Genomic DNA, 27,351 nt, shown 5'->3' on the forward strand with positions numbered 1-27,351 from the left:
TTACAGCCTTAAAAGTCACCGAGTCTGTATTAGTTGACAGAAAAACATTTAATATGTTACTTCAGACCTTGGAGAGAGGCCCAGCTGAGGTACAGAGCCAGAGGCACCAGCAGGTCACAGCCTTCTTAGGAGATCACTTACAAGCCCTCCCTTCTGTAATGATTAGATGACCTCTCCCCCCAGAGCTGATTAGAGAACCGGTAAGAATTCATAACCCTGAATGGCCGAGGGCATAGAAGGGAGCTTAGCAGTCATCTTGGCCAGCGAGCATTTGCTCCTACTACGAAGGCACAAGCCTGCATCCTGTGTCCTGAGCCTATGTTCTGCAAAGAGAGAGACCACAGCATTTCACAGACAAGAGCGGCTTTCCAAACCCAAGGGCATTCAGCGCAGGATGGGCCTGAGGTGACAGTTTAGTAGCCAAGCCTGGGGAAGCCGGGCCACTGATGGATTATTCCAGGTTGGACTAGCTCATTTGGCCATGGGGTGGGGGGACAGTGTAAAGGCAAGGTGTAGGTGCAGCTCTTGTGCTCTTATACGCGTTACGTGATCAGCTACCGCTGTCCCTGAGACTGTCCAGTTCAGTCTCTCATCTGTGCTGCTTCTGAGTGACCTTCAGGCAGTATTTCTGCCCACTCTCCGACACACAGGAAACCAAGACTCCCAGAGTCGTGTCACCAAAGGCAAAAAGGCAATTTGGTGACCTTGGCTCTGCTTTATTGACCTTAGAGCACCCTTTGGATGCAGTTGAAAAAACAAACATACACACTGGGAGCCAGAAACGGATCTAGGCTGGTGTCGCCTGACCCCAGAAGAATTTCCCCAACCCAGGTGGATTTATACAAAACGCCAAAGGGAAAAATGAGGCAATTCGGTGCTGAGTCCAGGGCTAGTCGATTGGCAGAGGAGCAGTCGGTGAAGGAGTGGACAGGTCATGCCTCTTTCTCGTAAGTACGAGTGCAAACTACACTGCCATGGGTGAGTGTCTGAAAGGAGAGACAGAGTCAGATTAGGGCAGGGGTGAGGGCACCGAAGGTATTGGGGCACTCTGCATTCTGTTGGGAAGGGCCTCCACCTTCATCCCAATAATCTTCATGTATTGACTGCCTGCTGTGTGCCAGGTACTTTACGTGTCTTTTTTTCTAATACTTAGCACCAAGCTTTTAGTTTCGTTAGGCACTTAATTCCTCTGTTAGCAAGTTGGGGAAATGAGCTATGGGAGAGGAAGTGACTGGTCAAGATCTCAGGGTGTTTTCTCTCCCTTGCACCATTCCCGTAGTGCCTAAGATGGTGCCTGGCACGTAGTAGACAAATAATACAAATGTCCAGAGACTCTTGGGCAAGAACTGTGCTAGGCCACCAACTCTCCGTTCCTTCCCCGACTTAGAGTAGTGCAGGGACCAGAGGCTGGAGCCACCATCATCCAGCCTGGCATCGTAGAGCCAGGCCCGTGGCCTCACCACAGGCCGAACTGCCCAGTGAGTGTTTGGTCCTGCGTATCACATTCCCACCAGACCTAGACACCTCATTCTTAACTCTGCAGGGCCTCCTGGATGCAGCAATGCAGGGAGAGCGTTACAGAGACCACAGGGGCTGCTGTCTCTGCCCGGGGCCTGGGGGTGTTCAGTCACGGCTACATTCTTCCAGCGGAGGCCCCAAGTTTGTCCCCAAACAGACCCACGTGCCAGCCTGGCTGTCCCTTCCTCCCCAGGCTGTTATCAGGTACTCGCAGAGGGCCAGGCATGCAAAGCACTGACCGGCGGTGGGGCTGGAATGAGGTGGAAAGGGCTGGTCTGTCACTGCCCCACTGTCCCTGCCCAGAGGCTTTCTGTGTGGCAGCGCAGTCCCAGGGAGGAGAGCGAAGCCTCTCCTAGGGGCCTGGGATCCAGCTTGGCCCTGCTTTCTACTCCCGGGTGAGGCAAGGTGGCAACAGAGGAGGACACTAAGGCCGTGGGGCACGTGTGGTAGCCCTCTGCCTCGCCCGTGTGATGCTGTGTGCTCTACGTCACGGTCTCCTGATGCCCCAGCGGCCCACGAGTTTGGTGTTGCTCATGCCCCTTTTACAGCGGGACACGGAGAAGGTGACGTGTGTGAAGCCCTGTTTCGTATAAGCTGAGATGTGAATCCAGGCCTGTATGAGTCCAAAGCTACCACACAGAAAACTCCCACCTAAAGCCATCCCAACCCCGCCTCCACCCTCCACTGCTCCCAGGGGAAGACGCTGGCTTTCCCACAGGCTTGACTGAAGGGGAAGGAGTGGTAACCGGTTGGGTGAGGCTCCAAAGTTGTCCATCTTACCAGGATGAGTTTCCCATCAACTAGCTCCCGCACCAGTGTTGTCTCTTGCCCGTTCCACTTCTGCAGGTGAACAAGTTTGCCTCCGTCCAGCGTCACGATAGACTGTGAAAGAGGGTAGAGGTCTGAGCTGCGATCTGAGCCAGGACTGAGTGACAGGATGGTGTCTGGTCATTGGGGTCACATTTGGGACCCTGCCTCTGTCCCAAACTAACGGAGCTCAGGCGGCCGCCTCCAACCTAGCCCCGCAGGCGGTCTAGTCCTCCCCCAGCCTCTGCTCCACGACTGCCTGGCTGGCGCGGGGGCCTTCAGGTGTTGCGCGGGTAGGGAGACGCCGGCAGCATGGTGGAGCCAGACAGCCTGGTTCTGAGAAGTGCCACCAGCCTTCGGAATGGGCGCTCATCCCCTCCTCTGGGTGATGTCCACAGCCCTAGGGCCCCTTAGATACAGGGGACATGAATCATCCTGTATCCCCAGGAAAGACCAGTGAGGAGGGGTCCTGAGACTCTCCGGCCGAGTGCTGATCACACATAACGTCTAACAGACCGTGGAGATGGGAGGTGCTGGGAAATCAGACTTCCTGCTTTGTATTCCTCTCTCTTCCCGATCCACATCATGTGGCCCCTTCAGCTGACAAGTGGACAGCAACTGCCGGGTCCTGGGACTGGGTGCCCTTGGAGTGTTCCAGACCCTGGTCAAATGCCCACTTAGTCTTCTGGGCTCTGCCAGCCTGCATCAGCTGGTTCTCATTTGGCAGCTCTCCCAGGTCTCTCTTGTTTAGGAATTTGGGGGCTCTAGGTCAGGCTAGGGGACTCTGGCTGAGCAGGGTTCAGTAGGAGAATCTGAGGAGGCTCTGCGTGTGTGTTCGGGGCCACATGGGGAGTGGCTGTGCATCCTTGCTCCCACCACCTTACTCCTCATTCCCATCCCCCAAGGTGGTGGTTTTTTTTTCTTCTCCTTTTTTTTTTTTTTTTTTGCCTACTCCAGATTATTTTTAGCCTAGGCATCCCAGAGCACTACTGTTTCATTGGGATTCTTGTTCCTCAAAAAGTGGGCTAGTCAAGGAGGCAGATGCAAGTGATAGGGCAGCTACCTCTCTCCAAAGTAGGATGACATCTTTGGGCACCATCCCAGCTCTGCCGCCAGCTTCCTGTTGATTCTGGCCTGGGCTCCAGCTTCCTTCACAAGGAGAAGACCAGACCCTGTCCTGTCTTTTCTGGGGCAGTTGTGAGGAAGCCGAGAAACAGCTGAGGGGCTGACTGATAGGGTCTGGTGGAGATACTGCTATAGGAACTCCCTTTAGAGATCAAAGCCCCTTAGTTCTCTCTCTGCCATGCGTGGCCGAGAGGGCTGGGAGGCCTGAGGCAAGCAGCAAAGACAAGAGCCACCACACGTGAGAAGCCCTGAGACTAGAGGTAGATGTCCCCTCCCTCCCTGGGAGGAGAGGGGCTAAGGCCTGGTGAGAAGACATACAAACACACCGTAGACCATGCCCCATCCAGAACACAGCTCTTCCTGCCTGTGGGCTGGCAACATTGGAAATAGTTCCTCAGGGTCACTGGCCAAGGCTGGGAGGTGGAGGTTGGAGAAAAGGAAGCCTCTGAGTAGGTCCCCACCTCTTGTTCCCAGCTGCCCCCTGTGCTGCTGGAGGCCAGAATGGTCTGCTCAATCAGGGAAGGGCTCTGAATTCTCCTGGGCATTCTTCCTAAAGCACTTGGAGGTCACAGCCATGGCCACATAACTCTCCCGTCTATGGATTGGAAAGAAATCCAGAACTAGTGCGTGCCACGCATGGTCACTGAGCTGGAGCTGGAGTCAACGCTGAGGTCAGAAGAACATCCTGGCCCTGTGCTGCCCACTCCCAGATAGATGCTCCCCAAGAAGAGAGGGAGGAAGACAGGACTAGTGTGCTTCTAGCACCTGGGGCATCCCAGCACTGCACAGGCTTTATGTACCTTGTTCATTTCAGTCCCCCATAACCACCTGCCCCTCGGGGTGCAACAGTAAGGTGCCACGTCTCCACACCCTCCACCTCCCAGACCCCCTTCCGTGACTCACCTTGACCTTCCTGTCATCCGCGGTTGTCTCGTCGAACTCCACCCCTAGCTGGAAGCTGATCTCCGTGTTCTTGAAGGTGCTATGTGTTTTTATGGTGACAGTGTCCCCATTTCTTTCGATGATTGTGGTAGGCTTGGTCATGTTGGCCACCTGCCTGGTAGCAAAACCCACACCTGAGAGCAGGGGGAAGGTTATGAGCATATGAGTGAAGCGGGAAGGCAGAGCACAGGGACCTCAGTGAACAACTCTCAGGCCTGGACGTGGGACCGAGAGCAGAGGAGTATGAGAGCTTTCAGAGACCCTGGCCATTTTTAAATTCAGTTTTCCTGTTAGCTCTGTGCAGTGAAGAGACACTTGATTGCAATAGACAGAAGAGAACCTTAAGGGACAGGCATGCCACAGCAAGTCGGTGGCCTGGGGGCCTCTGTGTGGTGAGGACTGTCCTCCTGTGCATGTTATCGCCCTCGGCCCTCCCATTCTCCCTGAAGGCTTGATGCTATTAGCTCTGCTTTACAGATGCAAAAAACAGAGCTGAAGCCCAAAGGTCACAGATCTGGAATTCACACCCAGAACTGTTAGACTGAAGAGCGGGCTTATATGGCCTCCCTAGGCTGGAGCAAGGGCTGCCTTCCAGGGCACCTGAGCAGCTTTCAGCCCACAGGCTGAGCAAAGAAGAGAAATGTAGACTTTGCCTTCCAGAGCCTGAGGGACAAGAATTTCCCACCTTGGAAGTGTTTGCCCTGAAATGCACTGCTACCCTTGTCCCCTATGTATAGCAGTAAGATATTTTCTATTTTTCTTTTTAATCTTTTAAAGACATATTTTTTTAATTTATTTATTTATTTATTTATTGGCAAGGTATTTTCAAAGCCTCTAATCCGTAACCCAGAAGGGAGGCAGAAGGGAGTGTGTGTGTCAGTATACAGATTTAGGAGACGCCTCAGGTGCTAGTGCAGTCAGGATGCAAGTCCAGGTCTCTTGGCTCCTAGTCTTGAGGCCCTGTGGGAACTCCCCGCTGACCCAAGCCCCGCTTCCTTGGGTGCTGGGCAAAGCCCGAGTGTCCCGCAAGAGTGTGCAACAAAGAGCTCTTGGACAGAGCTTTAAGCCCCTCAGGTCCTAGCTTCCCTGAGATCTGCCCTCTTGCCTCCAACCTCCCATCACGACACCCTGCCCGCCCTTCTGCCCCCGGCAGCTGTGGTGAGCCCTCCAGAAGCAGCCCAGCGTGGGGAGGTGGTGTGCCGGGCTACACAGCCCTGGCTGGAAGTGAGGGACTTCGCCCAGACCCTACACAGGTTGTTTTTAGTTGATGCTCGTAACAGCCCCGAACAGGTTTTAATATCCCCAATTAACAGATGAGGCTTGGAGAGAGGTGACTTGCGCCAAAGTCAAAGAGTGAGTGGTAGACACGAATCTAGGCTCCAAAACTTGTTCGCTGTTCCTCCCTGGGCCATTCTCCCAGCATGGCCACCAGGTCTGCCTGTGATCACTGATACTAACTGGGCTGGGTCTGTCTGCCTGGATGTCCTGAGAACCCTGGGTCTAACACTAGAGGGGCGAGGGCAGATTCTGCCCTGCCTGGCCAGTAAGGGCACTGGCCTTAGCCCTGCTGTCAGAGTGAGGCTGATCCCACTCCCCAGCAGAGAGCAGGGCCTTGTCACCATGGAAGGAGCTCTGTTTGCATAGGACCTACCCAGAGGTGTGGTGTGTTTGAGGAAGGAAACCACTGAGAGGTGAATGAGGGACTGAGCCAAGAGAAACTGAGACCAAAAATGGGGCTGACAATTTTGGAGGCTCAGAAAGAGCTGGGTTCTACTTAGAGATGAAGCTGAAGCTATTTACTGTCAGAGCTGAAGACGGTCTTTTCTCCCCCATGGGCCTCTCATTCTTTACATCTGTATATGGAGAAGAGCAGGCTTGGATGGACGCTCAGCCCTGCAGCCCAAATTCGCCCCCTTATTTGGGGCAAAATAAGGGGAGAAGGGTGGTAAGGATGTTGCAGCTCACTTCAGGGACACAGGTTTTGGCTGGAATGTCTACTAAGGGAGGAGGGGCTGGCTCTGGGCATCCCGACTTCCCAGCAGCTGTCCCGGGGCTCGCTTGCTCCAAGTGTGGCTGCTTTCCTGGGGTCTGTGGGCATAGTACCCAGCATACTGTGGTGGGGCAGTTGAGAGCTTTGGTTTCAAGAGCCAACACCTGTGGTCCCTAGTTCAGGAAACGGTTAGGAACAGAGCTAAGAGGTGGGTCCCCCACACCTTATTTGGATATCTGCCAGAATCCAGCCCCCTTTCCCTAGTAGGAAGGCATGGAATGGAGCTCGACTATGAACAATATGCTGGTTTCCCTGTCGCAGCCTGTGGGACTAAGATAATCTCACACCTGGGGATTTGGGTGAAAGGGCATCATCACCTCCATCGAAGCCCATACAAGGAGGGGAAACGCGGAGGCCAATTCTTAGCTAAGCAGTTCCTACCACTCCCACCCCCAGGGTCCATAGGGGAAAATAGTTCTGGGTTGCACATCTAGAAATCTAGGTTTTCTTATCAGCTCTGCTGTGGGGCTGATCTGACCAGTTTCAGTCTCTCTGGGTCTCAGTCTCCCCATCTGTCAAACTAGGCAAGGCATGGGGATCTCCAAGCACCTCACCTGTAAAGAGTCGGAATCTTTATTCTTCCCCAGCCAACACCACGCCCTCGGAGACCAAAGACCCTCCCTGCCTTTAACAGATCTTGGCCTTGTTCCAAGACCCTTGCTGCACTCCAGAAGTCCACTGGTTTTCTCCACCAGACCCCTCCCCAACAAGTGGCTGAGCCAGCTGATCATGGGTCCTCTTGCCCCACCCTACCACGAGGCTCTCAGACCGCGATTAGAGCCTGGTTACACACCACTGCGGGACAAGGTCAGAGACTGGATGGTGAGAAGGAGGGCATCCTCCAGCAGCCATCCTTTCCCTAGTTCAACGTGGAGGGGCAGGGGTTGTTGCTAACTGTGCGGCGCCTCCTCATATCCCATTCACCGGTAGTTCCCTCTTCTACCTCCTTCCTCCTCGGGGTTCCCGCTTCTTTACGCCATAGTACACTCCCCATCCGCCCCATTCCCTTTGCGTATTCACACTTTACAATCCCTAAACCACCCATGCTCCTGGTTTTTTGCTCCTCCCGCTAGCCTCCCACCTTCTAGGTCAATGCTCTCCTTTCATACAAACCCACCTCCTAGCTCCAGATCCTATATATATACGCCTCTTCCTCGAAAGCCCTCCCCGCCCCAACATCGACCTGCACACCTACCTCCTTGCTCCTCGCTACCTGGGAATCCCTCTAGCCGGGTTCAGACCATGAAAACCCCCTTCCAACAGGCCTCGCGTGCCCTAGCCCATGCTGCCACCCCCTCCGCGTTCCCTTACTCCCCAACCTTGAGCAGGAGGGACGCAGCAGGCTCGCGGAGTAGCAGCCAGAGCCAGAACGCTGCGCGGGGCTGCGCACGCGGCCAGCCCCTCCCCCGCCCAGCAGCATCCCGAGTCGCACTCACCAATCGACTTCATGTAGTCATCGAAATTCTTGCTGTCCACTAGCTTCCAGGTGCCCACGAAGGCGTCCACCATGGTGAGGCTGGGCTAGGCCGAGAAAGCTGAGGAGACAGAACACGCGTGCAAGGACTCCGGGACCCGCGGTTACCGGCCCGCGCGGCCGCTTTAAATAGCCCTTGCATCACGTGGTGAGGCGTGGCCCACACCCCCAGCTCCCGAAATAGGAAGCCTCAGGCTGGCGCTCCACCGCCCGGAGCTGGCTGCCCATCCCCCACGACCCGCCCGGCCGGGGAGGGGGACAGCTAGTGGCTCCCGGCTCTCCTGCGTCAGCGCGGGGGCCCGGCCTCCGAGTCCCTGCCCCGCGCTGGCGGGACCTGCTCTCTTCCCAGGCCTCCAGGCGCTCGTCGCAATCTGAGGAGGAAGCAAGTGAGGGCACGGTGCCCGCGAGGTGGGGCGCGCGCTCCGGACATCTTCGTCCCCCAGTGACACCCCGAGCTTGGGGTTAGAGCAGAGGTGAGAGACTAGAGGAGACAGGGCTGATGCCCACGCCGGGAAAGCTCTGGCTGACCCTAAGCGGCGCAGGCATCTTGGTCCTCATTTTGCAGGTGAGGAGCCCAAGGCTCAGAGGGGAACTGACAAGGTCGCAGGAAATAAGGCGAGGCTTAATTGGAGCCCAGATTGCAAGCCTGGTCTTAGCTGGTCCCGGAAGCCGCGCTTTCCCGCCACTGCGCACTCGCCGGTGGCGGGAAGAGACCAGGGGGGCACCGTGAGAGGCTGAGCTGCCCCTGTGCCCTCCACCTGCCCCTGGCGAAAGCGACCCAAGCCGCCGCGCCCTTCCCGCCCCGCACGTGCTCGCCCCTCCCCGTGGAATGTCACCGGCGCGGGCCTTTCCGCCCTGCAGGGCTGCTCCCCATCCTCCTTGGCCGCGCTTCAGGCTTCTCTGACCTGTACGCAGGGCTCAGAGCATTTGATCGGGTCACTTGCCCCCTCACCTCCTTCCGAAGTTCCGTCCCCCAGCCACCTGACAGGCTCAAGGGCAGCTCCCCACCTCCTGACCGCTGCAGCCCCGACCTGCCTGCCGGCCCTTCTCTGACCTCTTTCACAGAATGTCCCTCACCTCCTTTACAGAGCCTGAGGTGTGATGGACACTTTACAAAGCGCTTTTAATAGGAAGATCCACCTTGTATTGATGTTTTGTTTTGTTTTGTTTTGTGTTTTTGCTTTAAGTGCATTTTCTCCTTGAACTTCCGGAGCAAAGTCCACCAAGTAGGTTTTATCATTTCCACTGTTTTACAGATGAGCAAACTGAAGCTTGGAGGGGTCCATTCATTTCTTAATCCCCCCCCCCCCCCCCCCCGTTATTAAAGCGCCTACTTTTCACCAGGCCTTGGGCTGGGCTCTGGAGAGACCACCATGAATAAGACGCACTCGTGTAGCTCCCCTTTGGGCAGGCAGACCTCACCTAGCCTGGTAGCTTTGAGGGGAGACCTGTCCTGACCTAGGGGCTTGGGGGAGACTCCCCAGAGGAAGTGAGGGGTAAGCGAGTGCTGAACAGATAGGAAGCCCTGCAGAAGTAAATGGTGCCCGGGGCGCCTGGGTGGCTCAGTCTGTTAAGTGGCCGACTTCGGTTCAGGTCATGGTCTCGGGGTCCGTGAGTTCGAGCCCGGCGTCGGGCTCTGTGCTGGTAGCCCAGAGCTTGGAGCCTGCTTCTGTTTCTGTGTCTCCCTCTCTCTCTGCCTCTCCCCCACATAGCGCTCTGTCTCTCTCTGCCTTTCAAAAATGAATAAATGTTAAAAAAAAAAAAAAAAAAAAAAAGAAGTGAATGGTGCTCGACCGAACTGAAGCCAGCAGAGGTCCACCCAGGGAGCTTGCAGGAGCACAGGGCACACTAGCCCTGGGGTCCCAGCAGCTCTGCACATGTGCAGTGTGGCAGACCCTCCTCCCTGGGCCTCTGTTTCTCCGTGTGGAAGTGGACAGCATCTGCCCCTACCTGACTTTCTGGGAAGAAGCCAGGGAGGAAGAGCCCTCGCTTGCCCAAGCTCTTGGTTTGTTCGGACAGGTCCACTTGCCAGAAGGCCTTAGGGCCGGGCACGGAGCCCTGCTGACCTCATTGCCGGAGCAGGTGCAGGGGAGGGTGGGGAGGAGAGTGGGATGGTTTCTAAGTCAAGGTCACAACCTTTAGACACTGGACCTCCTCTCTGAAGGACCAAGCGGCTAGAGACCCCAGAGGCCAGAGCGGTCTCCCTACATGGTCCTTCCGATGCAGCCGTGGAGGGCTGGGGCTAACAGCTGCGGGCAGGTAGATCTGTGAGCCAGTTCTGATTCCCTTGGGTACTGGACGTGTGGCTGTGGGTCTCAGTTTCATCTTGAAAATGGAAGTGATGACAGTATTTACCCCTCTAGAGATGTCTGGGGAGCAAACGAGATAGTGCATTTAAAACGCTGAGCATGGGGGACTTTCATGCTCAATTCCACTGCTGTTATCGTTACTGTCATCCTTGGATAGGGTGGGATTCTCAGGCCCTGTCCCTCACCTGCCGGGCCCCCCACAGCAGATCGCTTGGCTTCTCCAATCCTCAATCTTCTCATTTCTGGGCAGGATTAGAACCTGCTGCAGCCATGGGGAAGGAGCTGCAGAGACTTGGGGGATGGGTTGAGAAGGACACTGCCACAAAGTTCTTTTGTCCCCTGCCTAAGCTGAGCAGCCTGGAGACAAAGCCTAGACCCATTAGCCTTGCTGCCCTACCCCCATCTCCCCAGCACACCCAGACCTGAGTCAGTTGACTCCTCAGGCACGCCCTATCTGCTTTCCACTGGGCTGTCTTCTCCCTTCCAAATACGTACAGCTTCTCATCCCTCCGATTACCTGCATCCTCTCTGCCCCATGACACTCCCTGCATCTGGGGAACGAGGGGTAAGGGGAGGGAATGTGCGCCCTTCCCTTTTCCTGCCCCTCCTTCTTGCCCTTGGCAGATCCAGCTGTGGATACAACATCTGGCAGGCCGCAGGGCCAGTCCCTGCCAAGAGCGCATCTCCACAGCCCTCGCCCTATGGTGATGTCACTGTTCTGTGTCTCCACGGCAACCACAGGCTGGGAAGATGGAAAAGAGGAGAGCCGAGTAACCAAGAGAGAGCCAATGAGATGGGCCAGCTGCACCGGATGATCCGTGGGGCCATGGGGCGGGGCTGGGGGGAGAGCAGGGGGCCTACTCAGCATCTTGGGCTGCTTCCTGGACCCTCCCTGCCATCTAGACGCCTCCAATAGGGGATGTGCCACTGGCACGGGGAGAAACACCGGAGGTAGAGGCCAAAGAAGCTGAGCCGGAGCCTCCACTGACCCAGGGACATAGAAACCCCCCCCCCCCCATAACCTCTTCGGGGCTTAATCTGTGCATGTTGACTGCCCCAGTCCACCCCCAGGACCTGCTGCTGGAATTTTTCTTTTTTTTTTTATGGTAATGGTGGTGCAGCCCTCTGCCACGGAATCAAGTTCTTAACCCTTCTCTCCACACCCTCCATAGCTTCCCCTGGTGCATGATGTATTCAGAAGCGGCATCTTTGGAAAGAAGCCTGGTTCTAAATCCCAAGCCTGCAACTTACTAGTCAAGAGACTAGGAGCCAGTCCCTTCCCCTTCTGAGTCTCCTTTCCTCCCAAATGGAGGAAGGGCCATCTACTCCCAGGATTGACAGGAGGATTAAAAGGGATAACATATGGAAGCCTAACACACAGAATACTCAATGAGTGGTGATTACGTTCTCCCTTCTGGGTCTCCCCGGGGCACTTTTCCCAGAGATGCATGTGAATGAGCCAAGGCCCTTGGAGACATTGAACCAATAGCAAAGAACCAGGTGTGTCTGTCTCCTCACTGGGGCCATTAAGTGCCTTCAGATACTGCAGACAAGTTTTCCACATCTCTCCCTTTCTCTTTAAGTAACTCATGCATTTCGCCGGTCTCCGTGAGTACCTCCTGCGCCCAGACACTGTGCTGGGCTCAGCGGGTTCCAGGGGAAACAGGAGAGCCACAGCCCCCATCCTCCCTGAGCTCACTATATAGGGGGATTGCAGCGCGGTGGCTGGAATGCAGTGTTCTTTTTGCCACAAGGAAATCGCTTCCTCGTTCCCCAAGAGTTCTAGATACTGTGGGTCTGAGAGAACAAATGATGGCAAAAGGTAGGGATTTACTCAACACCAGTTGCTTCTGAGAAACTGCTGCCTGTGGCACATGCTCCCTGGAAGGAGAACAATGGTTCTCTCTGCCCAGAGAGGAGAGGGAGTAGCTCAGGGTGGTGGGGTGGTCACCTCGGCTTTCCCAGAAGCCAGCTGTCCTCCCTGTTGGCAGAATAAAGCCCAAACTCTTCCGCCTTGCTCCGTCTGTTTCATTAGTTAAGTTTATTACTGAAATCCTATTCCGAGAATAGTGCCTGGCAGATGGTTGGCATAAATGAATGAATATTGAACGAATGAATGAAGGAGTGTATGGAATATTGATTGAATGAATGAACGAGTGGGTGCGTGAGTGAATCTGTCTACGTCTCTAGCTTTGGGGGCTCTGGAGTGAGACTCACTTGGCTTCCATTCCTGCCCCTGTTGCTTACAGACCAGCTGTGTGGCCTTGGGCAAAGTCACCACCTCTCTGGGTCTGTATTTCTTTATCTGAGAAAAGCACATCACAGTTCCCACCAAGCCAGCCTCCCAGGGACTCTGGGGAGATAAGCTTGGGAATGCAGTACAAAGGGTAATTGTTTCTCTTCTCAGCCGCCTTCCAGGGAGGCCCCCAGGCTCTGGCCTCCACCTGCCTCTCCTCACCCTCCAGGCTGCAGCCACTCTGTTCTCGTTGTATCTCAAAGGGGTGCCATGTATCTCTTTTGTGTTTGCCTAAGAGGACTCTTCCTCCCTAGCTGCTACTCTCTTAGTTATTCCTTACTTTTCAGCTTGACTGTCCCTCCTCGGGAAGCCCCATCTTCCCCAGCAAAGCACTCACCCCGCTTTCCATGTGGTCCACTCGACTCAGAGTCTGATTTTTCCTATCACACCGACCCTGCCATGTCCACGGAGCCTCTCACAGGGCCTGGCACGGGTCTGCGAAGTAGACAGTCTCTCCGAGAGCAACGGACATCGCTTGTCTTCTTCAGAGTTCTCGGTTTGCAAATTCTGCCCCCACTTGTCCCCCCACTTTCCCGTTACTTTCAGCTTTTCTCTTGCCAGAGTATCCTGTCTTGTAGCCTCCTTTCCACTCCATCCCTGAGGGCCCTGAGACTGCGCCCTGTCCTGTGGGTCGTGGGGCTGAGAACTGCCCTTCTGAGCACATAGCTGTAGCCAGAATCTCAACTGTAGCTCTTTATTAATTTTTAATTTATTATCATCCGTGTGTAAGTGAGTTTTATCCTCAGCGTGGGGCTTGAACTCACGACGCCAAGATCAAGAGTTGCCTGCTGTACTGACTGAGCCAGCCAGGTGCCTCTTTAGGGACAGTAGCTCTCTTTAGGGACAGCTCCGGTCCTAGGAAGTAATCAAACCAGATTCCAGACAGCCCCCGGCTCCTTCCCCACACTCCTTCCCCTCTATCCAATGAAAAATTTGCCTCTGCAAAACTACAAATAATATTAGATTAGACTGAGTGAAGTATAATAAGAAAGGGAAACCTAATGCCTATAAAACTACAAATAATATGAGATTGAGTAAAGTATAATAAGAAAGGGAAACCTATAAACAGCACTTCATACTACCCCGAGGTCCGGGGCGGGTTCATGTGCCATGTGACCTAGCGGCAAACAGACGTTTGGTTCAATGGTCGCTCCCTAGAGCACACTTCATTCAGGAACAGCCCGCTTAAGATTCTGGAAAGAGGCAGGCAGCTCCAGGAGACCTGATGAGCCTAGCTGGTGTGGACAGGTGACCCCTGTGTGTCCTTAGGTGAGGACAGCTGGTTGGCAAGCCCTGGCAGGGGTCTGGCAGAGAAGGGATCTTGGACTCGGGAGTCTGGGACCTGGGATCTTGGGATCGGCTGTTTGGGTGGGGGTGGGGGGGCAGCATCTCTGGGCCCCGCAGTCACCAAAGACACTAGATAGGATAGGCAAGGAGCCGTCTACTTGGACTTGAACTGGGTGGACTTGGGTGAAAGAGCTGCCCTCCTAGAGGTGGGAGGTAGGAAGAGATGAGGAGGATGGGACCAGAGTCGGGAGGGTGACGTCAGATGGGCAATGGGGTTGTTCAGTGCAGGGCTCAGAACAGCCCAGGGTGGCGTCGGGAGCTGAGGACTGGCCTGTGCGCGGTCACTCTCTCCATTTGACGAGTCACTGTATGAGCTGTCAGGGGCCAGGAGGAAGAGGGGGAAAGACCCCTGGCAGGGCAGTTGGGAGACCCGATAACCGGCTGTGTGAGCTTGGCCAGTCAATCTCTCTGTGCCTGTCTCCTTTTCTGCGTGATGGGGATAGTCATGTCTACCTTCCAGGGTGGGAGGAAGGAGCGCATGAGATCGTGGGGACAGAGAACCTTTACACGCTGTGACGCGCGGTGCGGAAAACGATTGCCCGCAGCCGTGCGGCACTTACGAAGCGCCGGGCCCTGGATTCAGCAGGTTTCAGCCTCGCAGCTCTTGTGATTCTGACAGTAACCCCGTGATGTAGGCACTTTGGTTCCCATCCCCAGGTTACAGATGAGAGCCGGGATTTGGACCCAGGACCCTGGCCCCGAGGCCTTGTATGGCCTGCCACCATTCCACACCGCCTTTCCCAGAGACAGTCTTTGCCCTGCCTCGCTCTGTGACCTTGGGCCAGTCTCTTTCTTTCAGTGTCCCCAACGCCATGGCAGGGGGTTGGGCCAGATGAACCCTTTAATCCTTCAAGCTTTGGCAGTTGGTGGTTCAGGGAGGGTGCTTCCAAGTGGGGGAAGAGGGTGGGGTGGGGCCAGAACCAGGAGAGGACAAACTTTTCCAGTGTCTCTGCTCCAATCCCGTCACCTCCTCAGGGGGTAGGCTGGCAGGCTCCCCTTTGACCTACAAGCCGCGGGGCCAAAGAAGCAGGTGATGCCCAGCCCTGGCCTGAAATACCCACTGGTCACTGAGGGTCACTGAGGTCTGAGTCCCAGAACAGACCACTAACAGTCAGGCAGGGCCCATCTGCCTTGGCTAGCAGACCCCAGAGGGCAATAGGGCCACATTCTGCCTGAGTCATACCTCTTGGTCTCCACCCACCCATCCTGGGCCCCGACACCCTCACTCAGGGTCAGTTAATCAGGGGGCCAGGCCTGGTCTGGACCCAGAGAGGTGGCTATTTCTAGATGTCCTGCCTGTCTCCTTGGCCTGGGCCTCCAGCCAGCTCAGGACATGCGCACACACACACACACACACACACACACACATTCTTGAACTTGACTGCCATTGGCTTGGTGCCTGGACCCGTACTGGCAACCAACCGATGGCCTAAACTTAGGTTCCACCCCTATAGAGAGAGGGGAGAGGTGGATGCCTACAGACCATGGCAATACAGAAAGGCTATCATTGTCCCACGTGCGGACCGCACACGGACCGCGGAAGGCCAAGAGCGGGAAGCCACTCACTCTGCCAGGAGAGTCAGGAAAGGCTTCATACCGGACATACCCTTTGGACTAGATCTTAAAGGATGCATAGCAGTTTGCCAGGTGTGGGGTGAGAAATTGGGAAGGCAGAGGAGGAATAGACAGTTAAAGAAAGATGAGATTTTCCTGGTGATTGATCTGGGATGAGGGCAGAGGATAAAAGCGGCAAATGAGGGGCGCCTGGGTAGCTCGGTGGGTTGGACGTCCGGCTCTTGATTTCGGCTCAGGTCATGGTCTCACGGTTCGCGGGATCGAGCCCCGCGTCCGGCTGTGCACGGGTGGCACTTGGGATTCTCTCTCTCTCCCTCCCTCTCTGTCCTCTCTGCCCCTCCCCGGCTCATATGCAGGCGCTCTCTCTCTCTCTCTCTCTCTCTCTCAAATAAATAAATAAACAATAAATAAATAAAAAATAGGAAGATCGTTTAGGTCCGGAGAAAAAAAGGCCTTGCCCACCATCAAGGAGGCTGGCCTTTCTTCCGAAGGCCACGGGGAGTCACTGAGGGCTCAGGTGGGGGAGCACGATGATCTGACTCAGATCATGGTTAAGAGTTCTCTGGCTGTCGTGTGGAGGCTGGACTGGACACTGGTTAGTTAGGAGGCTATGGCAGTCGTCCCAGGCTCTCACCAGCAGCCAGCAGGCAGGGGACAGAGGAGGACACACCTCTCCTAATTAAAGGCGTGACCTGGCAGCTGCACTTATGGCCTCCCTCTTGGCCAGAAATTAGGCACATGGCCACATCTAGTTGCAAGCGAAACTGGGACACATTCATTGTTCTGGACGGCCTGTGAGTCTGGAAAACAGGGAGGGTGGCCATCACGGGACACAAGGTCCCTGACACAGTGGTTAAAAGTCCTCTCTCTGAAACCAGGTTTCCTGAGCTAAAGCCTTACCTTACCATGTCAGCTTTGTGGGCAGATTACGTGCCTTCTCTGCACCTCCGTCACCTCGTCGAGGCACAACGAGCTGATACGCCAAGTCTTAGAGTAGAGCCTGGCACGCAGTGAGGTCCAGGGCTGTCTTTAGTTTCTGAGACAAGGGGAAGTTCTGGGGACAGGTTCTGCCTGAGCGCCCTGGCAGGGCTGAGGTCCCCATAGGGGGGCTGATGAATGGCTGGGACATCTGGAACTATCCAGCCCCCATCCCTTAAACCAATGGTTTAGCTGAGGCAGAAGAGGCTGGGAGAAGATGTTGGGAAAAGAAAGGTTGATTTTGGAGGGGATTCAAGAATAGGAAACCCAACGTCTGACTTCGGCTCAGGCCATGATCTTGCGGTTCAGGAGTTCGAACCCCATATCGGCTCACTGCTGTCAGCCTGTCAGCCCAGATCCTCTGTTCCCCACCCCCCTCTCTCTGCCCCTCCCCTGCTTGTGCTCTCTCTCTCTCTCAAAAGATAAATAAAACTTTTTTTTCTTAATCTTAAAATTAACAACAACAACAACAACAAAGAATAGGTAGCTCAAGAAAAGATACCCCTGGACTCAGGAGTTTCAGAGGCAGCCCAGCCCTGAGCTCCTTCTCACGGGACTACAGATCCCCCAGAACCAGGAGGAGGTGGTTAGTTTTGAGTCAAGGGCACCTGAAGCGGGGCTCAGGCTCATAGCTGCCGTGTGAGCCCAGGCCTCCAGCCACCATTGCCCCTCTCCGGACCTGGGTTTTCCCACCCAGAAGCTGGAGACCGATTGGCCCAGCCTTCTGGCCACATGGCTGAGAAGATGTTTGTCGTGGCTCTGAAACTGGGCTGCATCCGCAGGGCTAAACACCCGGGAGGGATGGGTCGCCAAAGATGATAGCGTGACCCCTCCCAGGAGGGCGGAGCGTTGCAGCTCTGTCCTGCGGAGCCACTTGCTCTCCTGCCTTCTCCCTCATCTGGCCTGTGTTCCAGTCCCCAGGCTGCTGACTGTAAAATAGGGTGGGATGAGAGAGCTAATGGGGCGGGGGGCGGGGTCAGGTGAGCTACGTTTACACCGGAGAACCCTGTCTTCAAACAAACTCTTAGAAGGCACGTCCAGGAGATAAGGAAGCCAAGCAGGGGCCTGGCCCTTGCTGGTGAAGAGTGCCGGCCGGATCTCTGGGCCTCTGTAGGTCTGGCTAGCCCCCCCCCCCCCCCCGCCCCTGCTGCCTGCTCTTTCCGCAGCCTGGGATGGAGGCGGGGTGGGGATGGGGGTCCAGGTAGCTGTGACAAACAGCAGGCAGAACCCCCACCCTAGGTTGCCCTTCTATCCCTGGGAGCTGGCAGCAATCACCACCCCTGAAGACCCCTTGGGTCCCTGGGCTGGGGGGGGGGGGCGGGCAGAGAGAGTCCTCAGACGCCAGGGCCTCTGGGTGCTTACCTGAGTGTAGAGTACTGAGCACAGGAGAAGTGAGAGTACTGAGCACAAGACCACGAGATTGGGAGTTAGGAAGCTCCTGGTGCCACCCTGGGTAAGTGATCTGGAGCAGCCGCTATGCCTCTCTGGGTCTCAGTTTCCCCATCTGAACAATGAGGGATGAACGCGATGATGTCAATGTCCTCAGACCCTTTCTCATTTGTGGCCGGAGGAGAGATGGGGTCTGGTGGGGACTGTGCTATGGGTGCCGTGTTTCCCAAGAGAGATAGAATCCTGCTCGTAGTTCAGAGGCAGTGATGGCAGGCGCAGCCGTCAGAGGCGTGGAGGGGGTCAGAGGCTGGGGCAAGGTTGGCGGGAAGACTCAGTTTGAGCTCGGGCTCTGCTGCTGGGTTGGTGAACGTGGTCCCTTGTCAGGGCCACACTTTCTCCTCTCCTCTCCCAGCCCTTTCCCCAGGACTGATTTTTTTTTTTTTTTTTTTTTTACTCTTCCCATCTTCCCACAGGGGCAGGACTAGGGGTGCGGTGGGGCGCTGGGATCTTGCAGAGACAGAGGGGTCCCAGTGTGGGTGTGAGGTTGGGCTGGGGGGTGCAGGGCGGAACTGATGCGAGAGGCTTTTCTCTGTGTCTTGGGTGGGGGTGGGGGAGGTAATTCCCACAGAGACCAGCATCCTGGTCCCCTAGTCCAGAGGAAGACCCATCCCAGAGACACACATGCAAGCCCAGACGTGACGCACATACACCTAAAACCGCACGTGACCTCGCACGCACCCCCCAGACACATACACACGTACCCCCGACCCTTGACTGGTTAGATAACTGGCGGGCCCACTGCAAAGTGAAAATGGGGGCCCCTGGTTAAAAGAAAAATGTGTTAAGAATGTCGAGATGGTGACAGCCAAGCATTAGACCAAGAGCAGAGCCCTTCAGAGCAGAAGGCGCTGTTAGACTGCACACCCCTGAGGGTGGTCCCATCCCCAGAGCTTTCAGGCCATTCCTTGGGACCCACAGTCCCATAGACACCTGCCGGAGACACGCTCACCTGCAGACATTCGCACTCACCGCACTGAGGCCATACGCCCCAAACACGCCGCTGTAAGGGCCCCTGTGCTGCTGGAGCCTCCGCTGAGCCCAGCCTCTCCCCGGGGGGGCCAGATGCAGCCACCCCCAGGGCCCTTACACTCACCCCTTATCAGGACTGCCATCTCTCTCCTGCCCTCTGCCCCACACGGCTCCTCCCCCTACACACACCAGCCTGCCTGCTGGCTTGGAGTGGATGACAGAGGAGACGGCAAATGCTAGCCCCTCCAGCCATTCTGCACACCAGTCTGCAGGGGTGCAGCTGAGAGTGGAATGCTAATACTACTAATAATAATACTTAAGACTTGAACATTGGGGTACCTGGGTGGTACAGTCGGTTGAGCATCCAACTTCAGCTTGGGTCATGATCTCTCAGTTCGTGGGTTCGAGCCCTGCATCAGGCTTTGTTGCTGATAGCTCGGAGCCTGGAGCCTGCTTCGGATTCTGTGTCTCCCTCTCTCTCTGTCCCTCCCCTGCGCTCTCTCTCTCTCTCTCTCAAAAATAAATAAATATTAAAAATTTAAAAAAGCAAACTCATTCAGTCCTTACAACCATATGTGGTAGGCACAGTTATTTATCTCGATTTTACAGGTGAGGAAACTGAGGCACAGAATAGTTGTCACTTGCCTGACTCTCACAGCTAGTAGGGAAGTCGGGATTCGAACCCAGGCAGGCCATCCGCCCCCGGAAGAGCCTGCTCTTCAGTACCTGGAGTGTGCCAGGCCCTGTGGACCCTGTGGCTCTGTGGCCCACCCTGGGCAGGGGGGCGGGGAGGTGCTCAGGGCGTATTGTGAAGTAAGGAAACAACATGATTTTGACGCAGCATCACCTTCATGGGGACCCACGGGCAACCCTGGGAGCCCCAGGATGGTCACCAGACCGCAGAAACAGATGACTGTCTTCTACTACGATCTCAATATTTAGAAGCTATCTGAGCGCGAGCCATATGTGTTTTTCACCTCTTTACAGACAAAACTATCAAGTGTGTAAATAAGGCATTTTCAGCGGCAACTGAATGTGATACCGGGCAGTGCACGAGGTGGCCTGTTACCCAGAAGACTTTCTCCCTGGGAATGAAAGGAAATCGGCCCTGCCGGGGAGTCCTGGGCGTCCACCCGGCTGCACTTCACGTGTGACCTCCTTTGATACACGACCTTCCGAGCGTTGGCCCAGCCCTTGCCCCACCCTCCGTCTCCCCGGAGGAGCCCCTCCCGTCCGAGTCGGTGGCGCTGACCTCGAGGCCAGGGCGGTGTGCGTGTGACTCCGCCCCTCCACGCCCATGGCCGCGGCTGATTGGTCCAGGAAAGCCTACCTGATCCAAGCGGGCCAATCAGATCCTTCGGGGGATACGGACTGGCACAACTCGTTCAGGCTGGTCCCTGACCTAAGAAAGGGTCAACCTGTTGACTGTAAAGTAACTGCCTTTCCCCTCATTGCTGTTTGCACAAGAGAAAAGAAGCAGGAAGCTGTGCGCAGGCCGGGGAAGGGTGAGGGAGTGATGAAGGTTTGCAGAGGAGAGTTCTCGCGCTCTGCCCGAATTCATACTTCCGGTAATTCCTGCCTTGTTTCAACGAGCCCGCGAAATTGCTGTTACTTGCGGTCAAATCGGCCTTATTAAAGCACTTCAGTTGGCAAATGTAAATAAAGTACCACAAAGCCCCTGAATGTGTTGCTTTTATTGTCATCGTTGAAAATGACGGAGCTCAAAGGCACAGAGCCACCGAGGTCAGGGGAATGTCCACAATGGAAGCGTGAGGTCATCTGTCTCTTTGTCCTGAAATCACTTCCCTGTGGTGAAAAGGGCTTCCCCCAGAAGAAACGTGCTCTGAAAAGGACTTTATTAAACCTGGATTTAGATTTGTCCAGTGGTGTGCTGGCAAATGTTTGACGACTGGTTCTTCAGAAATCCGAAGACATTCATTATACACGTATGTATGTCTATTATGAATTTCACGGATATAAAGGATGTGTTGCACACAGTTTACAAATAACACAGGGCATGCACCCTTGACTGTAAATTCTGTATAGTCCATTAATTTCACAGAAAGCTGTTGTTAATTGTTGCCAAACTTTTGTATCTCTGGTCAGCCTATGGTTGCAACTCAATCAAAATTTGCAGCGGGGTTCCATTCCGGTCTACTAACTCTTTTCTCAATAAATTATTGTCATTAGGTCTGATACATGAACTACTGTTATACTATATTTCATCGCTTCGGTATAGTCTGTGCCATTACCATTTTGTCCATCACTTTCTTTAGAAAGTCAAAACAGCAAATCAAGCCTTGTTACCAATGTGATGTCACCAAACACAGAGTTGGGAAGAGATGTGCCGAAGCACATCGTTAAGTCAAGTTTCCATTAGACAGATACCATCGACGCGGATGACCTCAAGAGACTCGATGATGGCAAAATGTAAAATCACGAGGAAGTGAAGAGTTTTGAGTCTTGTCTTTATTTTAATAAACTGCATTTGATTGTAAAGATTAGTTGATTGTAAAGTTAGGTTATTTCATTTTTAATGATGACTGCCCAACAACTGGTTTGCAAAACTCCTGAAACTCCGCTAACTCGTGAATTGCTAAGACAGCTCCAGAGCACTGTGGACACGTCTCCACCCAAAGGCATCCCGCGGCACACTGGCAACAAGAGACTCCCATGGCGGGAGAGACTTGGTGAGGCCCATTTGCCCTGGGAAAGTCTGAGCTGGTTTGTGCCTTGGAGCAGAGGAAGAAACTTGAAGCGAAGAGATTCAAGGGCAAATTTAAGGGCGGGACACATCCACACAGCTGGTTTGTCATGGCCTTTTTCTTTCCTCCACATCAACAGGTGAGGCGTCTGACCCGTGGCCTCAGCCTACCTCTGCCTCCCACCCTGTGCCTGAAACTCACCCCACTCATCATGGTCAGTAGTTGCCTGTTCTCACCCCAGACCCCCAGGGGAGCAGCCAGATCTTGTTGGTTAGGTTTTTCCACCCGCATCACAACTCTCTTCCCCAGGGAAAGGCGGAACTCTCACTAAGATCGGTATCTTTGCACAAGCCAGTGTGACAGGAAAAAGCTGTTTAAATTGAAAAGAACGCAGCGTCTGATAGGCTCCTGTCCATTCTTCAAAACCCCACTCACACGCCCCTTCTCTTCTGAAGCCTCATCTTCCAACAGTGCTGTGGCTATGACTTGTCCCTATTCCTCTTGTTACTTGAGACAAGATTGTGAATGTTTGCCCACTAATCACTGCCCTCGACTAGGCTGTCAAGTTTTCCTCAAGGGCAAAGACTGTGTGTGTTGTATGTTACTGTGTGGACAGTGACGATTCGTGCAGGGTCTGGCGCTGAATATTTTCTCATTAAATATGTCAAATTAAAAAACCTGAATATGTAGTCAATGCCAGGTGGACTCCTTTGAGCCCTGGGAGACGATTTGGACTCAGTTCTTCCCTCAAGGAAGTTCCCCCTTGGGGACCCTTGCACCTCTTCTTAAATCTCCCTAAATACATAGTTTCCCCTTGGACCTCTGAATGTCAGAGCCAGAGGGGACCTGAGGCCATTTGGTCCGATCAACTAATAAGGTCCGGAGAAGGGCAGGGAGTTGCCCAAGCTCGCACAGCTCATTCAAACCTTACGCCTCCCAGATCAGGATTCCTGTCTTTTTTTTTTTTTTTTTAAGTTTGTTTATTCATTTTGAGAGAGACAGAGACAGCACAAGAAGGGGAGGGGCAGAGAGAGAGAGAGAGGGAGACAGAGAATCCCAAGCAGGCTCTGCCCTGTCAGCACGGAGCGTGATGCGGGGCTCGGACTCCAGAAACCGTGAGAGCATGACCTGAGCCCAAACCGAGAGTCAGACGCCTAACAGACTGTGCCACCCAGGTGCCCCTAGGATTCCCTTCTTAGATGGGGCGCCTGGGTGGCTCAGTCGGTTAAGCGTCCGACTTCAGCTCAGGTCCTGATCTCAAGGTTTGTGGGTTTAAGCCCCGCTCTGTGTTGGGCTCTGTGCTGACAGCTCGGAGCCTGGAGCCTGTTTTGGATTCTGTGTCTCCCCCTCTCTCTGCCCCTCCCCCACTCACACTCTGTCTCTCTCTCAAAAATAAATAAACATTAAAAAAAAAATTAAAAAAGGATTCCCTTCTTAACAGTCAGGGAAACAGGCCTAGAGAGAGGCAGGTGAGCACAAAGCCACACAGCAAGTGAAGGACAAAACCAGAGAATTCTCCTGGCCCACCCAGATCTCCTCCGGACCTTCCCCCTCCTCCTGGGGCCTGGAAATGAGACTTGAGGGTGTCTCCTTCATGCATTCAGGGCGAAGAGGAGCGGTTCCAGGGGTCCCAGTCTCAGAGCTGCTAGAAGCATGCGCTCATTTGTCCACCAGGGGGCACTACAGAGCCCAGCTGGGAGAGTGATCTGCTCACTGAGCCCTGGTTCATCTGTACTGGGGGCCGGCCGCCAAAAGAGAGGTCCTGCGAGGTCCTTGCCAAGGTCACCCTGAGAGCCAGAGACAGAACTGGCACTTGACCCAGGCCTCCTGACACCAGCCGTATGGATGGCTGAAGGGGGCTGGGGGCGGGGCTTTTCCTTTCATTAAGGATCTGCAGCCCTGGGAAGGTGGTCCTGGGCCAGGCTGTGCTGAGCCACACCTCTGCCTGGTCCCTGCTGTGTCCAGTGGCACCCCGTCCCCTCCCCTCCCTTTTATCAGCCCAGATCTGTGGTTTCGGGGACAGGGGCGCTCTCTGCATATCTGCTCTGTCTGCATGGAGGAGAGGGTGGGCCTGGGGTTAGAGCAGGGGGGCTGCCGTCAGACCCACTACTCAACCTCAGAGCAGGTGACTCAGCTCTTTGTGCCTCCGTTCCCTTAACTGTAAAGCGGAGATCATAGTCGTCCTTAGAGTTGTTGAAAGGATTCAGTGAGAGGCACAGAAAGTCCTCGGGAGCTTTTTATCATGACTAAAACCTGTGCTGGCATCCTGGGAGAGGGGTGAAACTCCCTCCACCTTACCGATGACAGAGCTGAGGCTCGGAGAGGTCAGCCAGTGGGCAACACAATGTAACGTTCTAGTTGGGCACGAGGTCCAGTTGCCAAGCCACCGCCCAAGGGTGCAACAAATAGAACTTTCTTTTTCCTCAATGGGTTTTGTCTAAATTAGGGTGGGAGATGAATTCCTATAGAGCTAAGGCTTGGGTGGACCCATGTGTTTCCCCGTCATCTGTCCATACAGCTCACCTCTGTGACATTGTTGTCCCTTTTGCTCTGAATGGCCCTTCTGTGGCCGACTTCTCCCTCCGCTTCCGGGTGATACCGGAGGGCACAACTCTGCTGAGTTGGGGGTCACACCGAGGCTTGGGATCCTTCTGGCAGGTCCTCCCTTGGGACTCCGGCTGCCCTCTGCAGGGCCACTGATGTCTCCGTCCTCAGCACTTCCTCCATCCTTCCTCGCCTTCCAGCCTGGGGAGGCCTCTCGCCTGCCTGTACTGGGAGGATAGCGTAGGAAAAGGGCAAAATACCAGGAGAGAAAGACACAGATCAGTTACATCAGTACCTATTTCCGGAGCGCCTTTGATGTACCAAGCACTGTTCCAGGCCCTGGGGTTGCAGCCTTGGGCAAACAGACACAGTCCCTTCTCTCAAGGGGAGCTGGAGGGGGCAGTCAGTGATGGTCATAATGGCCATTCTTTATGGAGTCCCTACTATGTGCCGGACCCTGTGTCCTCTCATTTACTCCTTCCAACAGCACGAGGATGTAAGTGTCGCAAGGATCCCCACTTCATAGGGGAGGAAATGGAGGCACAGAGAGGTCTGGCGAGTCGCCCAAGCTAGGAGATGATAGGGGTAGGATTCTGGGCCAGCAAGCTGAAAGTCAAACAAGGTCACGAGGCGGAGAGGGGCTGGTTATGCGTCCAGCCGGGGAGGACGCTTACAGTTTCCTTTGGTGAGGAGGTGGTGTTTGAGCTGAGACCTGCCTAATGATAGCAGCCATGCTAGAGCTGGGGGACAAGCGTTGCAGGCAGGCAATAGCAAGTGCAAAGGCCCTGAGACAAGAATGAGCGGGATTTATCAAGCTCATTGGAAAGAAAGCTATGGGGGCTAGCAGGGTAGAAATGAAGGAGAGAGGGAGGAGTAGAGGGACCCAGATTGGCGTTATAAACTCCTCCAGGGTTTGTAGCCTTCTGGTCCTTTTCCCTTGCCAGGCAGGGCCAAGCTCTATGCCCACAACCCCCCAGAGGTCATTATCTCTCTGCCCAGCAGCTGGGCACCCACTGCCAGGGCCTTTTCGAACTTCTTACTGGTTCTGGGACTCTGGTGACCACCAGTTTCCGGAGGAAGGGGGCCAAGGTGGAGCTTGAGGCCCAGAGAAGACTCTTTGCGCATGGGGTGCCGGGCAGGAGGTGCTGACCCCTGAGTCAGAGGCCCTGAGGTCTGGCCCAGTGGTGGCAAAGGCATTTTGATTGGAGTCGTGAAAATCATCCAGCCTTGAAGGCCTGGCCCTGAGCCAAGCTGTCCCATTGGCTCCCCTCAACTTCCTGGACTGACTTCTCCTACCCCCCAATGACAAGAGAGGCCCCTGTGAGGGCACTAATTGGCACATCCTCTTCTGGATTCCAGGACTTTCTGTCTGCCCACAGACAGGGAGACAGCTCCTTCCAGAGGGCAGGCATTGCCTCCATCCTCCCACTTCCCCTAAATCCTGGGGATTCAGCTGAGGGCATTGAAACCACAGGTCCTCCTGGTGCTGCCCTTGGAGAATTTTCACCCATGGGTGCCTTCGTCCACCCTGTTCCCTTAGCATGCTTGGAATACCATTTCGACTTTGTTTGCAGTGCAAATGCCCCTGACTTTATTCTTCAAGGTGCAACAGACTAATTCCTTTCTTTCCACTCTCTCCCTCTCTCTCTCTTTCTCCCCAACCCCCTCCCTCCCTTCCTCCCTCCCTCCTCCCTTCTCCTCCTTCAATTCCTCCCTCCCTGTCCCCCTTCAAATCCTCCCCCCTCCCTTCCCCCCTTCAGTCCTCCCCCTTAACCCCTCCTTCCCCCTTCCTCCCTTCCTTCCGCCCTCCTCTTCCCTCCATTCCTCTTTCCCTCCCCCTCTCCCCTCCTCCCTCAACTTCTCCCTCCCTCCCCTCCCCCTTCTCCCGCCCTTCCTTCCTCTCTCTTCCCTCCCTGTCCCCTTCTGCTCCCTCCCTCTCTACCCTGCTCCTTCCTTTCCTTCTTTCCTTCCTTCCTTCCTTCCTTCCTTCCTTCCCCTTTCATCCATTCATTCATTTCATTCATACATTTTGGGCCTTCATTCATCTGGCTTTGCCAAGCACTGGGGGCACAGAGAGTAGAGCCGACCCTGAGGTCAAAGAGTATATTATCTTGGGGTATCTGCCTGGCTCAGTTAGAAGACCATGCAACGCTTGATCTCAAGGTCGTGAGTTCAAGCCCTATGTGGGTGTAGAGATTACTTAAATAAATATTAAAAAAAAAAAAAGAGTGAATTACCCTGTGCAAGAGGCAGAAGGCAAACAAGTGGGACCAGCTATATAGCTGGCAGGTTCCAGTGAAAAATAAAAATGAAAGATCTCTTGTTAAAAATTTGTTAAGAACTTCAGGGACACCTGCGTGGCTCAGTCAGCTGAGTGTCCAACTCTTGATTTTGGCTCAGGTCGTGATCTCAAGGTTGTGAGACTACGTCAGGCTCCATGCCAGTGTGGAGCCTGCTTAAGATTCTCTCTCTCCTGGGGCGCTGGGTGGCTCAGTCGGTTAAGCGTCTGACTTCGGCTCAAGTCATGATCTCCCGGTTTGTGAGTTCAAGCCCAGCATCTGGCTCTGCACTGAGAGTGCAGAGCCTGCTTGGGATTCTCTCTCTCTCCCTCTTTGCCCCTTTCCCGCTCACTCTCTCTCTGTCTCTCAAAAATAAATAAATAAGCTAAAAAAAAAAAACCCCACTAATTTTGTGTTATCATCAAAAAGTGTTCCAGCCCCTGGGTAGCTCAGTCACTTGAGCATTCGAGCTTGATTTCAGCTCAGGTCATGATTCCAGGGTCATGGGATTGAGGCTTGCATTGGGCTCTGCTCTGATCATGAAGCCTGCTTGGGATTCTCTCTCTCTCTCTCTCTCTCTCTCTGTCCCTCCCTCTGCTCCTTCCCTGTTGCTGCTCTTTCTCAAAAAAAAAAAGTATTGTTTACAATATCAAAACTTTGGAAGTACCTTTATTTATTTTTTATTTATTTATTTAAAATTTTTTTTAATGTTTATTTATTTTTGAGACAGAGAGAGACAGAGCATGAATGGGGGAGGGGCAGAGAGAGGGAGGCACAGAATCCAAAACAGGCTCCAGGCTCTGAGCTGTCAGCACAGAGCCCGACTCGGGGCTCGAACTCACGGACCGCGAGATCGTGACCTGAGCCGAAGTCGGACGCTTAACCGACTGAGCCACCCAGGTGCCCCTGGAAGTACCTTTAAAAAAAAAAAAATGTTTATTTACTTTTTAAGAGTTGGAGAGACAGACTGTGAGTGGGGAAGGG

At 54.4% G+C, this 27,351-nt stretch overlaps 1 protein-coding gene and 1 long non-coding RNA gene across 5 annotated transcripts; one reads left to right on the forward strand and one right to left on the reverse strand.

Moving 5' to 3' along the window:
* Nucleotides 1-29: 29 nt before the first annotated feature.
* Nucleotides 30-19,595, reverse strand: FABP3 (fatty acid binding protein 3). Of its 4 annotated transcripts, none has more exons than XM_042996242.1 (5): nucleotides 19,485-19,595; nucleotides 7,879-7,977; nucleotides 4,354-4,526; nucleotides 2,299-2,400; nucleotides 30-986 (listed from the first exon to the last, which is right to left on the reverse strand). In XM_042996242.1, the coding sequence occupies exons 2-5, from the start codon at nucleotides 7,949-7,951 to the stop codon at nucleotides 933-935; spliced, it is 402 nt and encodes a 133-aa protein (XP_042852176.1). In that variant the 5' UTR covers nucleotides 7,952-7,977; nucleotides 19,485-19,595; the 3' UTR covers nucleotides 30-932. The 4 variants fall into 4 exon arrangements, with proteins under 4 accessions (XP_042852176.1, XP_042852174.1, XP_042852175.1 ...); XM_042996240.1 differs by lacking the exon at nucleotides 19,485-19,595 and adding an exon at nucleotides 17,784-17,915; XM_042996241.1 differs by lacking the exon at nucleotides 19,485-19,595 and adding an exon at nucleotides 10,743-10,836.
* Nucleotides 19,596-19,629: 34 nt separating this feature from the next.
* Nucleotides 19,630-21,343, forward strand: LOC122241133. Its single transcript, XR_006221118.1, has 2 exons — nucleotides 19,630-20,785; nucleotides 21,116-21,343. It is a non-coding gene; the product is annotated as an uncharacterized LOC122241133 (long non-coding RNA).
* Nucleotides 21,344-27,351: the final 6,008 nt, after the last annotated feature.

Source organism: Panthera tigris, chromosome C1, assembly GCF_018350195.1.
Source record: "Panthera tigris isolate Pti1 chromosome C1, P.tigris_Pti1_mat1.1, whole genome shotgun sequence".
NCBI classification, from domain to species: Eukaryota; Metazoa; Chordata; class Mammalia; order Carnivora; family Felidae; genus Panthera; species Panthera tigris.

Bases quoted from the DNA above. Each gene is read 5' to 3' on its own strand.
- FABP3 (XM_042996242.1), bottom strand. From the start codon at position 7,951: ATGGTGGACGCCTTCGTGGGCACCTGGAAGCTAGTGGACAGCAAGAAT. The intron at 2,401-4,353 runs GTGAGTCACGGA...CCTCTTTCACAG, and splicing joins CGGATGACAGGAAGGTCAAG to TCTATCGTGACGCTGGACGG. The intron at 987-2,298 runs GTAAGATGGACA...CTCTCCTTTCAG, and splicing joins TTGATGGGAAACTCATCCTG to ACACTCACCCATGGCAGTGT.